At 38.3% G+C, this 20,078-nt stretch overlaps 1 protein-coding gene across 1 annotated transcript in view; it reads right to left on the bottom strand.

Moving 5' to 3' along the window:
• Positions 1–5,694: 5,694 nt before the first annotated feature.
• Positions 5,695–20,078, bottom strand: part of LOC127628787 (probable ATP-dependent RNA helicase DHX35) — a 36,157-nt gene continuing 21,773 nt past the window's right edge. Inside the window, 9 exon segments of the mRNA XM_052105674.1 lie at positions 5,695–7,433; positions 7,749–7,860; positions 8,613–8,684; positions 10,238–10,319; positions 14,552–14,681; positions 16,739–16,816; positions 16,942–17,132; positions 17,221–17,275; positions 17,418–17,542. Of these exon segments, the coding sequence (XP_051961634.1) occupies positions 7,395–7,433; positions 7,749–7,860; positions 8,613–8,684; positions 10,238–10,319; positions 14,552–14,681; positions 16,739–16,816; positions 16,942–17,132; positions 17,221–17,275; positions 17,418–17,542 (884 nt within the window). The 3' untranslated portion in view covers positions 5,695–7,394.

Genomic DNA, 20,078 nt, shown 5'->3' with positions numbered 1-20,078 from the left:
TCGATGTGGTGCTGTATGATGTTTGTACGACCCGGTAGAGGGGAAAACACATCCACAAATTCCTTTTGTAATTCGGAAACCTCTGTGAGTTGACGCGGTGAGAGGTGGTCTCCACAAGTAACCGGAGTGTTAAGATTGCAGTTTTTGTTTATGTCCGGTCTGAGCTCCGCCCTCTCCGGAACTACCGTGGCCAACGTCACAGAGGCCACCTCCTCCCTCCACAATTTCAGGAGGTTGAGGTGATAAATTTGACGTGCGCCCCCTCTATTCATAATAGATCTCCATAATCGAGATCCCCTACTCGTCGTGTGACCTCAAAGGGTCCTTGCCACTTGGCGAGTAATTTAGAGCTCGATGTTGGGAGTAATACGAGTACCTTATCTCCCGGTGCAAATTCCCGTAGCCGAGCACCCCTGTCATACAGCCGGCGTTGGCGTTCTTGAGCTTGGAGCAAATTCTCCTGTGTTAGTCGCCCCAGTGTGTGGAGTTTTGCTCTAAGATCGAGAACGAACTGAATTTCATTTTTGCTATTAGAAGGTCCCTCCTCCAAGCTTCGCGGATGACGTCAAGGACACCGCGTGGGCGTCACCCGTACAGCAGCTCAAATGGGGAGAACCCTGTTGAGGCTTGTGGGACCTCTCGTACTGCAAACAACAGGGGGTCTAGCCACTTATCCCAATTTCTAGCGTCATCGTGTACAAATTTACGAATCATGTTCTTGAGCGTTTTATTAAATCGTTCCACTAGGCCATCAGTCTGCGGATGGTAAATGCTAGTGCGAATCGATTTAATGCCCAAGAGCTCGTAAAGTTCGTGAAGTGTTCGTGACATAAAAGTCGTGCCTTGATCGGTGAGGATTTCTTTCGGAATCCCCACCCGGGAGATTATCTTGAAGAGTGCCCCTGCAACACTACGTGCGGCGATGTTGCTCAGAGGCACTGCTTCCGGATATCGCGTTGCGTAATCCACTAGGACTAACACGGAGCGATGTCCGCGTGCTGACCGTTCTAATGGCCTGACGAGGTCCATCCCAATTCTTTCGAAGGGGACCTCGATTAATGGTAGAGTGCGCAATGGCGCTTTTGGGGTGGCCGGTGGGTTTACCAGCTGACATTCACGGCACGCCGCACACCACCTGCGGACGTCACCGCCAATGCCCGGCCAATAGAAACGGGCTATTAGACGGAGAAGTGTTTTCCGTTCCCCTAGGTGACCGGCCATAGGATTATAGTGAGCCGCCTGGAAAACCATTTCCCGGCGGCTCCGTGGGATCAATAATTGTGTCACTTCTTTCTTTGTTTGAGCGTCCTGCGTCACTCTATATAACCGATCTCTAATCATGGCAAAATATGGGTATGCAATGGCGATGCCCGGCCGAAGCTGTTGACCATCAATTACTCTCACTAGGTCAAGAGCATGTTTAATGGTTTCGTCCCGCGACTGCTCTAGAGGGAAGTCCCCCCCGGGAATTCCCTGAGAGGAGGGGTGGCCACCTCGCCCCTTCCCTCGTCATTCCGAGCAGCCGAGGATGGCCCCGGCTCCGCCTCCCCTGCCAAAGCATCGCACACCGCACACCTCTTTATGCAGGACCCATCCGCACAAATACCCTCTAAAATATCTTTAAAATTCAGCCAATCAGTACCCAAGATTAGCGGATGGGTGAGGCGGGAACTAACCGCTGCCTCCACACTATGGTTTCTTCCCCTGAATTTAATCGCCAAAGTCGCCATGGGATACTTGTGAACACAAGCACACACCTCACCCTCACCAGTTTAGCTAAACCCAAAGCCCCGGGTGGAACAAGCGTTGGTGGATGGTGGTCTGATTGCAGCCGGTATCCAGCAAAGCTTGGTAAATACCCCCCCTGATCCTTACCGGAATCCGGTATGCTCCAGCCCGATAGGGGGCAGCCTGCGGGACGTCGGGGGGTCCCCGCACCTCCAACAGACCGGCCCCCACCTGAGGAGGAGAGCGGCTGAAGGACGGGGAAGGGGAAGGAGCATTCTCCCAAGGCCGGGAAGCAGGTCGCACATACCCTCCACGCCTGCGCGGGACAGGAACGGGCCCTGGGGAGAAAACAGAACGAGAAAACACAGGGGAGGGGGAGGAGGGGGGTGGAGACACAAGGGAAGGGGCGAGAGAGAGAGAAGGCGGCGGCTCGTCCGCCCTCAGGATCGCCGCCAAATGGTCCTCCGCCAGCCGAACAGCTTCCTCCAGCGATGCCGGGCGGTGGCACTGGACCCACTCCGCCGTTCTCCTGGGAAGCCGTTGCGCGAATTGTTCCAGCACCACCTGATCGATGACTCCCTCGAGGTCGCGGTCCACCGCGAGCAGCCACCGCCGACAGGCGTCCCGGAGCCGTTGAGCAAATGCGAACGGGCGATTGGACTTCTCTAACTTCATTCCCCGGAAGAGCTGGCGATTCTCTTCTGGGCTCCGACCGACCCGTTGCAGAATGGCCCTCTTCAGGTCAGAGTAAGCCAGGAGGTTTGTCGCCGGCAGATGTTGTGCCACGAGTTGAGCTTCCCCGGACAGGAGAGGAATTAGGCGGGCTGCCCACTGTTCGGGCAGCCAGCCCCAGATTTCTGCCGTCCGCTCCAACAAGTCGAGGAAGGCCTCAGGATCATCTGCTGCCCCCATCTTCTGTAACGTGGGCGGGGGTAGCGTAGCGCGGTGTCCGGGGTCGCGGCTGTGGCCGGCTCCGTCTCCTGGCTGAGGAGGCTCCGGATGGCAAGCCGGTCCTCTGCCTGAGCCTGCATGATCTCAAAAAACCGGCGATCTTGGTCCTGCCGGAGCTCAAGCAGGGATTGCTGGAGGCCTTGATGCAGCGTCGCGAGGGACTGGAGGACTTCTGCCAGCTGGGAGGACTCTATGGGGCGACTTTGCTCCATGCTTGGAAATAAATTTTTCCTGGGTTTCGGCACCAGTGTAGAACGTTACGGGAAGGATGGTCAAGGACGACACAGGAAATGGGGATCAATAACTGAAGGTAGGCTTTTATTGCCGTTTTACAAATAGTACTTTATAACAAAAACTCATACAGCACACTGAGTTGCTTTTTGCTCTCTCTCTCCACTGGAGGCTCGGAGTCTGCTTTTATGCCGCTCTCCTCGTCCTCACTGGAATTAGAGACAGGTGTTAGGCATAATTTAGCTCAGGTGTAAGCGCCCTTACCGCTTTCCTCTCCCGGGCGGGCGCTTGACCACGCCCCCGCTGCCACAGTTGTCAAATGTGTTAGTGTGTGTTGAGTGTGTATAAGTGAATGTTGTGCAGTGTGTTGTATAGTGCTCCTCTCGTGCTTTATCTCTCTCGTGAAGCTGTTCTTTTCCTTACCGAGCAATTTGAAGACATAAGCAAGATAAACTTTCTCATTCTGCCAATGTATGAACCCTTCCACTGTTCCATCTTTACATGTCTCCTCAAGAGAGCAACTGCAATAATTACTGATTGTTACATTTACTTACCATGTTTACATAAAAATATTGAAGTGCACTTGGAATAACAGAAGGATAAACTAAAGTAGAACACTTTCTGATCATTTGTTTTTGTTGTTTTTAAAATATGATTCAAATGTCTACATTAATGTAATCAGTGACATACTATTTTAGAATGATACAATGTTTATTTTATTTTGAATAGAGGAATATACATATAATGTGAGAAGATTACAGTATTCACCCAATATTGTAATCTCATTGTTGTTTTTTATCAATTATTTGATATTCAAATGACGTTTTTATTTATCTCTGTCAATTCCGTATTCTCATTTCACTAGTGCTTATTCTGTTTAGTGTTACCTGTGTTGTACTTACATATATTGGTAACACTTTACAATAAGTTTCCTTTTGTTAACATTAGTAGTAGTTTACTTGAACTAACAATTAACAATATTTTTACAGCATTTATAAATCATAGTTCATGTTTATTTCAACATATAAAAATACATTTTTTAAATCAAAATGTATGTTAAAATGCGTAAACGCAATATGAACTAACAATGGAAACTTCCACATGATTAACAAATGATGTGGAAAATTATTTTTATTTTTTCATGATACATAATGAATTAACTAATGTTAACAGATAGACTTATTGCAAAGTGTTACTCTTATATCTATCACGAATGCTCATACATATCCAAAATAAAAACAGTTATTGTATAATTACAGTTTTGGCATGGTCTTGATACAAGAAAGTATATAAGAACAGTTTAGTTCTGTATGTGAATGTAAGACTGAATACAGAATGTATTTCACAAATTATTTGTACTAAAATACTTTTACATTTGCAAACATTTAAAGCCTCAATAGACATTTTAATAACTGTACACTGTAAAAGAACTGTTAAATACTGTCAATTTTAACGGTAAAAGAATGTAAAAACATGACAGTAAAAGACCATTTATTGTTTTAAGGGTAGTTATCTTAACATATCCAGTAAAAAATTATAATAGCCTATATTTAACTAGACAATATGTGTAACTCTACAGGAAAATATTGTAAAACGTTTGTTTTTTAGATGTAAAAAGTATGATTTTTCCATATAATTGTTTAACAAGAGAATACATGTACTTTTCATAGTAAACTATTGTGTAGTTTAGTTAGCATTTACTGTATTATTAGAGTGTTACATGTGTTCTCATGATGGTGTTTTGTGTTTATGTGGGTGACTGTATACCGTCTGTAATTTGTATTATTATTGCTGCTGGAAAGGGTCACTCTTTAAAAACTTTAAGTCATCATGTTGCCTTTTGTATTTATTGCAGTCATTAACAATACAATTTAACGTGAAAACCAGACTTTTATAGTTCCTAAAGGTTAGAATATCAAGTTTATATCATTTAATAATATAAACGGTATAGAACTGTAAAATATAAAGGCACCAAAATTAACATCCCATAGAGCCTGGAACATGGTAACTGTAATTTTCACAGTATATTTCTGGCAGACACAGCTTACAGTATTTTATTAGAAAAACTACGTATTCTTTTTATTTTTTACAGTGTACCACAAAGTAATGGCAGTACTTTTAATAGTCAATCAAGACCAAATGACACATTTTAAAGATAAATGCCTAAAACAACACAATTAATGACTCAAAATGGATTTGTTGTCCTATTTGTTATCTTACCAAGTTTCTTAAATAAAATATATATATATATATATATATAATGTATAATTAGCCATAATCAAATGCTTTTTCTAGTGGTAGTTTTTTTTTTTTTTTTCTAGTCTAAATATATATATATATATTTAGAGAGAGAGAGAGAGAGAGAGAGAGAGAGAGAGAGAGAGAGAGAGAGAGAGAGAGAGACCACTAGAAAAAGCATTTGATTATGGCTAATTATACATTTTCAAGCCAACACTGACACATCCTGGTCAACGTCAGAAGTTACTGACTTTTTTTAGGCATCACACTGAAATTGTAACACCTGTTACCATGTTTGTTGGTTTAATTGTTGAGTATTCTGTCCTTAAAATGGAGAAAAAAGAAAAAAAAAACAATTCATGAAAAATCATATATTTAATCTGGCAATGTATTCTAGCAACACAATAGCATCAGTTAGTTAAATGGCTCAGAAAAGATTTGACAACTCAAATTTCAGTTTCCCAAGTCCGCAACGAGTTACACCATCAAACGCAAAGACCACACACAGTTCAGTACAAACAACCCATTAACATTTATTGTCTTTTAAATTGTTTCTTTATTTCTTCCTTTAAAAATGCACCACAATAAGGAATAAACACAATTATTTACTACAAACAAATACATTTACTATATGCTGTACAGTGCTTTGGAATGGGACATTTGGACAGAAATTAGATTACACTTTGCACATATTATATATGACTGATTCAAATTACTGCACTGATGTGAAACTACTTGAGATTTTCCATATTTAAAGACACTGTTGATCATGCTATGTTTAAACTGGTTTTATTTTCAGCTAATTTGACTGTGAAACAGGACAGCTGAATACAAGTTAAATCTACACTAACTGACAACATATATAACTGTGTACATTACCATAGAGAGATTTGGCAATACAGTTGAGATCTTACCATGAAAGAAGATTTTATATGGACTTTAACAACTTTAAAATTCATTTTGGAGAGGCAAAAGTGTGTTAGGGGACAAAGAAACCACAGTAAAATGAAAACAGCAATGAAATACAAAAGGCTGCTTCCGAGTTTAAAGAACATCACATTCATATTGACAAGATAGAGGCTCCGCCTTCACTCACACGATTGGCACCCCAGTCCAATTAATTATGAAATAAGCTCCTCCCTGAGGAGTGTCTTTCACTGTGCTATTTACTCTCATCTTATCAAACATCTAGTCATGGCTGGTTATTCCTTAGGAAGTGACAGTATGAACTATGACAAATTACACCTAATAACAGTTTTAGAAGCTATAGGTGAACAAAGAGGCTAATTTTTACTGATACTAAAATAAAAATGGCACTTTTTGTTGCATGCTTATTAGTATAACTACGACTAATTGCACATTCCATAAATACCAGGAAATGCTCTATGGTTTCATAATATTTGGCACAAAATGGTAAAAAGGCCACTACGATTGATCTACACAGTTTTTCTCCGATGAGGATTTGAAATAATTTGTAAAAAATAGCTTATTATAGTAATATTGGTTATTAATATGGATTTTATTGAGAGTAGGGAATCGTGCAATGTTGTAAAGCTTTACAACCTGTCCATCAACTATAACCATATCCCAAACTAACCTAAACTAATGCATCCTGACCTAAACTAAACTAACCCTAACTAAACCAGCCTAACCCAACCTAATCCTACCTAAACCAGCCTAACCCAACTCAAACCTAAACTAACACAAACCTAACCTAACCCAACTTAACCTAAACTAACCCAACCCAGCCTAACCCAACTCAAACCTAAACTAACACATACCTAACCTAACCCAACTCAACTTAACCTAACCCAACTCAACCTAACCCAACTCAAACTAAACTAAACTAACCCAAACCCAACCTAAACTAATCCAACCTAACCCAACCAAAACAAACCCAACCCAATCTAACCAAACTAAACCCAAGCTAAACTAACCCAACCTAACCAAAACTAACCTAACACAACCTAACCCATCCAAATATACAGTAGATATCTCATATTCACTTTTCACTCTCAAACAGTAAACAATAAAATCACACTTAAATTACTTCAATGTCTGTCCAGCGTCACTAAATAAAAAGATGGCCATGACAGCATAAATATATCATACATCTGTATCTACAAAAAGTAACACAGTGTTTTTCCTGTTTTCCGTGCTCAAAATCTGAATGTGTATTAAAGTTATGTCTAAGCTTTTGTCTAAGGAGTATTGAGGGTGCCTGGTTTTTGGTGTTGAAGGTCAGCTTAGAAGACTTTGGCCCGTTTGCTGTTCAGAGACCCGTGCTACAAGAGAAGAAATATTTAAAAGAAAATCTGGTTTTCTTTTGTTGTAAAACACATGAAAACATGCAAAACTGTTTTACTGGAGCAAAGAAACTAAAATGACCTGTGAAGATAGTAATAGAGCAAGAAAAATCCTGTTTTCCATGCTACAAGCCTTTTAAATAGCACCTGAAATCTGACTTTCTACTGTAGCAAATCAAACTCATTGCAAAAATGTAATTTTTAAGTGCAGTCAGTACAGAATGGATCAGATCTGACTCCAACACATCTACCCACAAATCCACTGCATACTGGCTTTACGTTAGTGAATCTTACCTTGGCCTGTTTGTAAAAGTGAGGGGCCAACTCTACCAACCAGGATGACTCAACCGCCGTCACGTCCCTCATGTAGTACTTACTGGTCTGAACCACCTCATTGAAAACCACCCTGAGATAAGACACAAGAGAAACTGTCCAGTTAAATGGATAGTTCATTCAAAAATTAAATTCTCATCATTTACTCACCCTCGTGCCATCCCAGATGTGTAGGACTTTCTTTCTTCTGCAGAACACAAATGAACATTTTTAGAAGAATATTTCAGCTCTGTTGGTCCTCATAATGTAAGTGAATGGTGGCCAGAACATTGAAGCTCTAAAAAGCATATAAAGGCATCATAAAAGTAATTCATAATACTCAAATGGTTTAATCCATATCTTCAGAAGTGACATGATAGGTGTGGGTGAGAAACACATCAATATTTAAGTCTTGGTCAAAAGTGGATATTTATAGTAAAAAGGGACTTAAATATTGATCTGTTTCTCACCCACACCTATCATATCACTTCTGAAAATATAGATTAAACAACTGGAGTCATATGGATTACTTTTATGTTACCTTTATGTGATTTTTGGAGATTGAAGTTCTGGTCACCATTCACTTGCATTGTGAGGACCAACAGAGCTGAAATATTCTAAAATGATTTGTGTTCAGCAGAAGAAAGAAAGTCATACACATCCTGGATGACATGAGGGTGAGTAAATGATTTTCTTAATTTTTTTGTCTTTTTTTATGAAAGATAATTTTCATTTTTGGGTGAACTATCCCTTAAATACTGGATGACAAACAGATAAATATTGGGGGCTGTGGTGGTTAATTTGGATGAAATCAATGCACTGATTACAAAAGGTAATGTATTGTACCATTTTGGGGGCTTTTCTCCATACAGTACAGAATCGGGGTGAATGTACAGTTCTCTGTCATCTCGTAGGGTCCTGTACACAAAAAAAACAAATTCACATGAAGTACATAATGTATGTAAAACATTAACATGAATGCTGATGTGTGTAAGATTATATATGCTGAAGAATTGAAACAACATATATCTGGATCTAGGAAAAAAAACTGTTTGGAATGTTTCACCGTCATAAACCAAACGGCCCAGGCGTCCTGATTGGTCAGAAAGGCACCTCTGCAACCTGATCTTCCACACACAGTTAAAGCAGACTTCTCTTTTATAAGGTTACAAGGATCACTAAGACCTCTAAGATATTTCATCTTAATCTAGCCTTGCTAGATAATGCTGAAAATCACTTTGACAACTGTGGTAACGTTTGTACCTAACAAATTAAGGATTATAGACTGATGGAACTCTTTAAAATGTGTGTAGCAATGTGCAATCACATATAGTTGATAAATGTAATCTTTCATTTTTGTATGATTTATCTAATTTTACTAAGAATGGTAACTATAAGGTTTAACTTGATAAAATGCAATGATGTGTAAAACTCTGTGTAAAACAGAGATTTTCTTTTTTTATTACCTACATGTATATCATCCATAATGACAATGTTTAGTATGTAAACATTTGTTTGTGTATGAAGAAAAATCTGATGACAATGAATATCATGTATCTTGTACCATTCTCAAGATAGAAAAGCTCATGATTAAATGGGCACTATTTTTGAGCGGAACATTTTTAAGAGTCTGAAACAAAGGACCATAACTCAACTGTCGGAAAAGACAGTTGACCATGTGACTCTGAAAAGTCACTTCTGATTGGCGCAGGACACCTTTGGGGGATGCGGCTAATTTCAGTTAAAATAGTTCCAAACAGGAAGTCTCTCTCTCTTGACTCTTCATCCTTTCATCTCTCTTGCCCTCTCTTCACGTTGCTCCAGTTGCTCTCTGCTCTCTGAACACTCTTCCTCCCATGTGTGATCCAAGGGAACTAGGGACTCGATGTCCCGAGAAGGAGTGAGAAGGCCTCACTTTACAGATAGAATCATCAGTCATACAGACAATAAATTTGATCATACAAAGAGATCAAAACATTGACGGAACAAACTTTCGACCAAGAACTGAGCAACATAAAGGATGCCAGGACAAGCAATTAACACCTCCAATATTGTGCTCAAAGTGCTGGTGAATTAATTAAATATTTTGGGTAATCCGATAGCAAATTGATGTAGACTCAAAGAAGGATGAAATGGTTCTTAAGGCACTGTCGACAGACTCCACAGAGTTCATCTTCACTGTACTGAGCAGTTATTTCTAATTCTGTTATACATTTCCTTACCTAATAAGAACAGTTTAATTTAGTTCATAGCTCACATATTTCGAGACCCTAAATTGCCTCCTAAATTTAGCATGCGTGCAAATTACCCATTTTAACTGATTGAGTCCACATCTCTAAATTGTAAATACCCTACATGTGTGAAGGACATTAGGACAAACACATTTATGGCTGGAATAGTTAGATGATAATAGTGATGAAAATGAATTATTGAGGATAAAGAAGGGTGAAACTCTGATTGACCGGACTGACCTGTAGGAGCCAGAGTGATGCATACGAGCAGCATTCGCAAAAAATCCTGACACAATACATCTGAGAATCACATCCGGGTCACCTTGAGAGCAGACAGAAGATCAGAGTTGCAATCAGACTGATATGACAATACAATTTGACAGTACGACAAACTGATACATAAATATGACAAATAGATATGATAATTCGGTCTGGCAATATTGCAAACCGTTATGACAGATTGATGAACTGCTAGGACATAACGAAAAAATGGTGTGACAATTCAACAAACTTTCATGACAATATGTTTTGACAATAAAACATCAACCTGACAAGACAATAAAACAAGCCAATATGACAATACAATCTAACATTACATCTAGGGCTGCACAGTTAATAGAAACAAAATCGAAATCGTGATATGACCAAAGGGCAAAGGGCTGCGATTTAATGACATTAAATTAAATAATGAAATGTTAGTGTTTTCAGTGCGGTTCTGTGCTGCACAACTCCATCTCGTACTCAGAGTAACAGATGTGCTCCGAGTTTAGATCCGCTTACTCTGCTTACGTGTGCTGAGCTAATTTTATTTTAAGCCAGGGGTGCTCATTACGTTGATCGCAAGGCTACCATTAGTCAATCTTGGTAACAGGCCAAAAAGGGAAAGAGGACAGAGACAGAAACACGAACTTCATCCTGAACATTTATTTGAATACTTGATACTGCTCTTAAAAAGTTTTATAAAAGTTCTTAATTTGTATTTTTTTCGTTCTAATGTTTTTCATTCGTTTCTATTCATTGCTTTATTTTGTTTCTATTTCTTGTCTTGAATAACTCATTAAGAACTTGAGCACATAATTAACTAATTAGTATTATTATTTGTTGTAGTATAGAAATTTATATCAAGAGTCATCAAATTTCACTGCCAACTACTGAGATTTTGGTGTGGTGAAAACACAGCTTACATATATATTGTGCATGGGAGATTTTGCTATAAAAACATTATGAAAAATGGATCTCATTTAATAAGTGAGCATTCCTGTTTTAAGTGCTCCAGATTCATTTATGCATTGCATTTGGCAGACGCTTTTATCCAAAGCGACTTACAGAGAACTTATTACAGGGACAATCCCCCCGGAGCAACCTGGAGTTAAGTGCATTCCTCAAGGACACAATGGTGGTGGCTGTGGGGTTAGAACCTGTGACCTTCTGATTAACAGCCCTGTGCTTTAGCCACTTTTTGTAATTCCAAATATGTTTGGCAGCTACAAGAAATATATTATTTTTGTATGATAAACAATAATAAATCAATATAATATTATTATATTACAATAACAAAATATTCAAGTTGACTGGGTTCCAAAAAACAATAATAAATAGTGGGCTGAGACAGTATCGCAAAGTGGACCAAAACAGATACGCAGTGGACAGGTACAATGTGAATATGAAGACGGTGTTTCTTCTCTCTCTTTGTTTCACTGATTTATTTATAAAATAAATTGCAACATGAGTTTTTATCCAAATTGTGCAAGCCTTTTTACAACAAACCAATATGACAATAAGATCTAACTGTATGACAATCCAACAAAACTGTACAAAGACATGATGGAGTTGATAAACCTGAGCTTGATTAGGGCTGGGTACGATACGATCACAATTCGGTATCCATTATGATACACCATGATATCATGATTAGATTTCAATTTCGCTTTTAATTAATTTGGGTAAATTTCTGTTATAATGTCCATTTTTCTTACATAAAGTATGAAAGACACACTCTTTCAATTAATGTTATTCATTATACAGGGAACTGTCTAACTTGTTTTATTATGGACATTTGTTTTTTTTATCATTCGTTTTTCATCATATTTGTGACATTGTAGCTTTTTAAAAAATATAGTCCATGTATTACATCAATAAACATGATGTATTGAAATGACATATATTATATTACATATATACAGTATATTGTTACATGTTTTTTGTTTATATGCCTAATTTGTACTATTTACTAGTATTTACTTAGACATGCAGAACAATGTTAAAATGGTACTGTCTCTTTAAGACCTGTGGCAGGGACTTTGACAGAAGTGTTTGTCTGGTCAAATGGCTTCTTTACAGCATCTATGCAATGTATGATTAGAATTAAATGTTTCCTTTGTTGTTTTTGATAAATAACAAGAAGTCTTTATTTTTGTCACACATTGTACATTTGCACATATACAGTGTAATAATTTTTTTCCACATATCACAACTAAGCTGGGGTCAGAGCGCAGGGTCAGCCATGTTACGGCTGTCTTGCTGTCAAGGGACTTGCTCAAGGCCCAACAGTGGCATCTTGGCGGTGCTGCGGCTTGACCCCTGACATTCTGGTCAGTAACCCAGAGCCTTAACCAATGAGCCACTACTGCCCAAATAACTGACTGTAGAGAACAGAAAGGATATTAAAAAAGACATTATTAAACAACAAATGTTTTGCTTGAATCTAGTCTTTGGACTCACATCACACTGAAAGAGTCAAAGCTTTTACTCTTCAGCACGCAGTGAGTGAAATCTAAATATTTCACTAGCCAGTATCATATCACAGACATTTTTTATTGCATATAGGATGTATTTAGGCACATAGGTTTGTAGGGTATTGCCGATAGAAAGAAAGAGCGATCTTGGTATTTTAAGAATTGAAATTGGGATTGAACAAATGAAGAATGCCTGAGAGAGGTACAGCATGACCTTGAGAGAAACAGTGAATCCTGCAGGATCAGATTCAGTCTCTTTCGTGCCTCATATAAATGTTTCTGACAGCACTGAAAATATCACGATATATGGATCTAATTATCGGTACAATATCGTGAGAAATATAATTGCTATAAATCGATATTTCATTGTATCAACACAGCCCTAGTTCCAGGGCATCCTTTTGACAGAGTGCCATTTTAAATTTTCCTTGTTAATGGCTTTGACGACACCTTTAAACCCAGGAAAATGTGTCCAATGGGAGAAACTTCAATATTGTTTTTCCCCAATTCCTGTGGCTAAAAGTGGCATTTGCAGGGGGTACATGCTCGACTTGACTGCACATCCCAGCACAGAAACTGATTATGTGGAGCAGTCATGCGTATTCATTACACATGAGTATTTTAACATGGGAGCGGATTTACTGTACGGAGAATGAAGACTTCACCCGCAAGTGGTGAACCAGGTGTGTGAGAGATATGGGCAAGCAGCTGTATATTTTTGCATCGCCTGTAAACGCTCACTCACTTTAATCTGAACCAGTTTCAAAAGTGAAACCGCGTGGTAGAGACTGAATGGCAGCCAGAGAAATTAACAGTTTTGAGATTTTAAACTTCAGCAAATTGGATGAATCTCAGTTGCCTCCGCATCTGAGACCGTCAATCCACGCATCTTATCGTGTGGCTTGTTGAGAGCGTTACCACAGAGACATAGTGCGAGTGGAGGCTTCAGGCTATTCTACATGGCATACACGCACAACTCACCACGTGCCCCACAAAGAGCGAGAACCACATTATAGCGACCATGAGGAGGTTACCCTATGTGACTCTACCCTCCCTAGCAATTGGTTGCTTAGGAAGCCTGACTGGAATCACTCAACATGCCCTGGATTCAAACTCGCAACCCCAGGGGTGGCAGTCACGTCTTTTCTTGCTGAGCTCCCAGGCCCCCACAATATAATGATTTTGTATGGTTGTTGTAATGTATCATTAATTCACATAACAGAAACATTTATTCTTCAATGGTAGCAGGAAAACCTGACCTTTTGTACAAAATAAGTTAACAGTTAATGTTACAAATTAGCTTATCTGATTAGTGACAAATCACATTGGATAAAGTGCGGAATCTTCAAAAAAAAAAAATATATACTGTATATAATTTGTTGTCATATTTTTTTTTAAATCCTGAATTTCTGAGTTGAATTTCTATTTTAAATCAAACTAAGATTTTTGAACCCCATGATGAGTGTTTATGTTTACTCTTAATCATTAAATGTAGTTTTGAGAGAGACCATCATTGTGGTTTAAGGAGGGTGCATACTGGCTTGAAGATCTCAAGGATTGATGGCAGTGTCTTCGTCTGAAAACAAAAGGCAACATATAAAACCCTTCCCATTCAGCTCATAAAAACACGCTGCATGATCATGGGGAAGGATAACATCAAGATATAGATCGGCAAGCAGGTGTGATTGCCCCACCACGTACCATAGGTTGCCGACCCCTGCTACAGTCTTTACAGTAGAATGTATTACCATATGTGCTTTAGACCTAACATTAGCATGAACATTGATCACAGTTATGATAAACTGAAATGACAGCTTACCTTCACTGGATGTTCGAGGCACCTTAAACTTATTGAGGAGGTGTCTTAGCTGTTCTCGTACAGTCACGGCACGCAAGAGACCTTTATAGTTCAGGAAATGATCCTGACACCATTGAGAGCTCTTCTGATGCTGTGGGACACATGAACACATTTGGTCTTCATAAATACATTTTATAAGCTGGGTTTGTATAAGAAGTAGGCCGATATATCGGTTTTACTGATTAATCGGTGTCGATAGTTGCTTCAAATATCTATGGTATACGGTGATAGTTTTTTTTATTTGGTAAATTCTTATAGAGCATTGTATTGGGGACAAGTGTCTGTCATTTCAAAATAAGAGTCCCCGGTGTATGAAGGCATTGTTTATAGTAATAAGTCCCAAACTGGCTTGAGAAAGCCAGCATACTGATATTCTATTTAAACATATTATTATTCTTCTGAGACAAAAATGTCTGATTCTAACTCCTCCTAGAGCTTTTAAGCTACATGCACCAAACTCTGCAAAGACCTTAAGACTAATCCTGAATAGTGTGCTATATCTTTTCTAAATGATCGGAATAACAATATTCCAATATCGGACTTCCGAAAAGGCCTCATGTCTCTTTGACTTCCATTCAAGGTATGAAAAAGTTTTCCTGTAATAACTCCTTTAGAGGATTCAAGCTATATGCTATAACTCCACCACTCATACTGTCTATTTATCACTCCACCACTTTCTTTTTCTATCCTTCCATCAATCCACTCTTTTTATTATTTCTTTCACTCCATCACATTAACACCCTAGCAACTGCATACAACCTAGCAACCGTATAGCAAAACACATATCTCTGCACCACAACATCATATAGACTTAAACTTTGGTTTATTTGACTCAGACCAGCAAGGAGCCTTTAAATATCATTCTCGACAATGCTTAGCCACACTCTAGCAAACATTTAGTGAACCCTAGCAACCAAAAACCATTGACTTCCATTAAAATAAGCTTAGATTGGTATCACTGGATCAGAATCATAGACTTCATTGTTGGATTGTATGTTATTAAAATGCCTAGCAACCAAGTAACAAAACAAATATCTCTGAACCAGAACATCGTAGAGACTTCCGGTTTCATTCATTTGATTCAAGCTAGCAAGGAGTCTTTTGAGTATCACCTTGATAACTGCCTAGGAACCAGAGGGGGTTACCCTAGCAACCAAGTTACAAATCACACATCTCTGCACCAGAACACAGTAGACACTTCCGGTTTCATTCATTGGACTCAGGGTAGCAAGAAGCCTTTTGAGTAGCACCGTGGTAACTGCCTAGTAACCAAATGAGCTATCTATCTATCTATCTGATAGATATCTGATATCTGACTGAATGGTCTAATGATCTTTAAACTTTGAACTTTTAAAACTACTAAAACTTGTAACTACTTCAAACTTAAAACCTTCAAACTTCAAGCTTTTACACCTACTTCAAACATTCATGCTAGGCTTTCTCAAGCCAACATCAAAATTTCTCTTGACAAACTTTATCTATTTGGAATTTGGGTTGCACAATAATCTGCTTTTGGGATTTTTTTCATTTAAGAATATTGTAGCATCAATGTCTGTGCGTGATAGTAAGGATAGACCAAGACATTTCTTATTGTTTTATATATTGATTTTTCTTTTCTGATTAATTGGTTATTTGACTTTTCCAACATCTTAATTCATATTGCCAAAATTCACTATCAGTTGACCTCTAGTTTGTCCTCTAATATATCAAGGTATATCTTTAAGAAAATCAGCTTTTCAATTTGTGATGGACCGATATATTGGCCAATATTTAGCCCTTTTGCGATTATCACATCAGCCGAAAACCGTGTTCACTTATCCGATAAACACTAGTGTTACCTTGACTCAGTTCCAAAATCTACCAATAGATTTGTAAATGGGTAGTAATAGAAAACAATATCGGTTTTCAAAGATGTTGCTTTTTTAAAGTTTAAGTAAATTTGAGTAAATACTGTACAAAATACGGGTTTGTTTCACTTAAGAACTTTTGTGTGATTTGCTACTGTTACATTCTATTATGTATATCAACATTTATGTCATCCATTTATGCTCTCTAGCTATTGGTATCCACATCGGACATTAATAAAACTCATATCAGTCGACAACTGCTTTCAATAGCAGAACGTGGCATGTCAGCCAGAGCAATTACCTTTATAAAAGCCTCATAAACATTCAGCATGGTCAAATGATCGCCCTCAGCTACTGCAAACTTCCTGTGCTCACGTGCCTGATGTATTTTGAACACAGACCGATAGAAAAATACACAAATTTATGGTAAAAATTATTGAAATTTGTTGACGATTCAAATAAAATAAAGAGTACAAAGTAGAAACATTGACATCAAACACACACAGTTGCTTTCTTCTGACTGTGCGGCACCATAAAAATGTTCTGAATTTGCATCATGGCCGCTATGGTGACAATCTCTTTGGAGCAGCCGAAGTTTCCAGATTCCAGCAGCATCTTGGCAAACATGGGACTGAGGGGAAACTCTGCCATACGCACGCCCATCGGGTCAGTCAGACGCCCGTACTGATCCAGGCCTGATAGAGCAAGTTCTTATGAGAATGCAAAGAATATCCACTAGACATTGATGATGAAACAGTGATTTAGGCAGTGGTGTTTTTATACCTCCAAGAGCGAAGAGCAGCTCCAGAGCTTGAACCATAGACTGAGCTGGTGGAGGCTGGAATACAAACACAACACAGCATTGACACATCTGACCACACTGATCTGTGCTGAGGATTTCCACTCTAAAACAAAGAAAGGATTCATAAATGGGCTTGTATTTGTTATCTGTGCAGCAGACATATGTAGGTGGCACTCACAGACAGGAAGCTGAATCGCAAAACATTGTCGATGCCCAGAGCTTTGAGCTGCAGAATGACAGGAGCCAGATTACAGCGCTGCATCTCTGGAACTGTAGATGCAGGCAACTTCTCAAAGTCCACCTCTGATAGAGACAGAAACAGTTGTGTCACAGTATAGTACAATAAAGCACAGTGGAGTTGAGTAGAGTTTTATGTTGTATAGTCCAATGAGTGTTGTATAGTACTGTACAGGAGGGACAAGTAGGGATGGGAATTCAACAACCATCCAGTAATTACTCCGATTTAAGTTACTCAAGCCTTAAGTACACATTACACAGTAACAGATCTTGGTTCATTTCGAGTCAAACATGATGCAAGGAATCAATACGCTTGTTTGAGTGATTTGTTCGGGAATTGGAGTACTCAGGTCATGTTGTATGTTTCGCACTGTAGATTCAAAGGAACTGGCTCATTAGAGTCAAGTTTTCATGCTGCTGATTCAGTAGCGTTGTTGCAATGCCGCTGAATGTTAGCGCAGAAAACACTGTCAGATTATTTTAGCACAGTGTTCAGTTCGCATCAGCAGAAGAAAGCACGTTTGAGAAGTGTTCATGGAAGCGAAAGTCATGAAGATTATACGGTTCTGGTATTTTTTTAAAAACTGGAACCATTCTCCGTTCCAAAACATATTGAAATACATTTACATATGTACACAAATTAGCATTTGTTGTTTTAATTGTAAGTTGTAGAAATCAGGAATGGACATTTTCATTAGTAACAATGGAATTATTGATATAAAAACTAAATTAGGTTTTTATAGGAATATTCCGGGTTTAATACAAGTTCAATCGACATCATTTGTGGCATAATGTTGATTAAAACAAAAATTTATTTCGACTCATTCCTCCTTTTCTCACAAAAAAAAAATAATCTAGTTTATAGTGAAGCACTTACAATGGAAGTAAATGTGGCCACATTTTGGAGGGTTTAAAAGGCAGAAATGTGAAGATTATAATTTACATTAATTACACTTACATACATCTTTCTGTCAAAACTTGTGCATTATTTGAGCTGTAAATGTGTTTAAATTGTCATTTTTACAGTCATTTTATGTTTTAAGGTTTGTTGACATTACATAGTCATGGCAACAAAGTTGTAAATTGGCAATAACTTTACACAGAAAAGGTTAGTAAGTGATTTTATCACACTAAAATCATGTTTACACACATATCTTTTGTCTTGTGGCTTTACATTTGAGTTAGTATTTTAATGTAAAAAAAAAATTGGCCTTGTTCATCCATTGTAAGTGCCTCAATATAACCTTGATTTTTTCTTTTTTCTTTTTTTTAAAGAGAAGGGACAACGGAACTCGACTCTATCATGAACGCGAGGACGGCAGTTACCGGATGCCAGTGATTATAGTTTATAAAGTTATAATTATGGAAATTTTTCTTAGAAAACGCATTGCTTCTCTTCAGAAGACCTTTATTAACCCCCCTGGAGCTGTATGGATTACTTTTTTGATGGATGGATGTGCTATTTTGGGCTTCAAAATCGAAGGTACCATTCACTCCCATTATAAAGCTTGGAAGAGCCAGGATATTTTTTAATATAACTAGATGGCTTGAGGGTGAGTCAATTATGGGATCATTTAAATTTTTGGGTGAACTAACCCTTTAAGTTTAATTCAGTAAATAAATTCACTGCAAAAAAAACTCTTGTCATCATCAAGTTTTTTTGTCTTGTTTTCCATTTAAAATTGTCTAAAATTCTTCAAACAAGATACATTTTCTTGAGAAGCAACATATAACATTTGCTTTAAGAGGATGTATCTTAAATAGAAGTGTATTTTGTATATTAGTGTATTTTTCACTTGGTTCTACTTCTGCGAGTGCAGTAAAGACACAATATACTTCTATTCAAGATCTATTCTCTAAAAGCACATTTTTATTTTATATTCAACATTCTCAGAGAAGATATTTTTTCTACTGCAGTATAGCTGCTAAAGTAAATGTAAATATTTTTAAAGGAGGTTTAGATATTCATATTAGAAAACAAGCAAAAACAAATCAAAAATGTGTTTTGTTGCAGTCTATAATAGGGTGTAGACTTCCTCTATCATCTTTCTGTTCTCTTCAATCCATCTTTAACTCACAAAAAACAAACTCTCTCTTATTAATAAAGCTGCGTATTGCCAGTTTTCTTCACGATAAGAAATGCACAGTGACATATATTATGATTCAATAAATCGTGAGCCAATAAATTATAATCTAGCTGCATTAAGTGTGTGCGATTGAGGGATGAGCATCCCCGCGACAGTGTTCATCAGCTGGATGCAGTTTCAATCTTTTCCTCTTAGATCGGGACATTCGCGTAACTCATAGAAGAGGCGCTGACCGCCCAGAAAAATGCCAGTTTCAGAGTTTGTAGTTATTTACATGACCAGCTTCAATATTATTTGAACGTTAATAAAGCTATAACGCATTAAAACTGCATTTAAGATGAAACACCGGGGTGTTTCCTTTAAAGAGCTCCGACTCCGCTTATTCCACAACGAGAGTGCTTCTGTATTTACTTATTTGGTATTTTTATATAATTTCCTCATACTTTGTGATCTACATCACCTGAAGTTTTTGGAAAGTTTGGAGTGCATCTGGACTGCGATCTGTGTAATTCTTC

Source organism: Xyrauchen texanus, chromosome 35 (genome assembly GCF_025860055.1).
Source record: "Xyrauchen texanus isolate HMW12.3.18 chromosome 35, RBS_HiC_50CHRs, whole genome shotgun sequence".
Lineage (NCBI taxonomy): Eukaryota > Metazoa > Chordata > Actinopteri > Cypriniformes > Catostomidae > Xyrauchen > Xyrauchen texanus.
The sequence above is the reverse complement of the archived record's forward strand: the minus strand, read 5'-3'. Positions and strand labels throughout refer to the sequence as shown.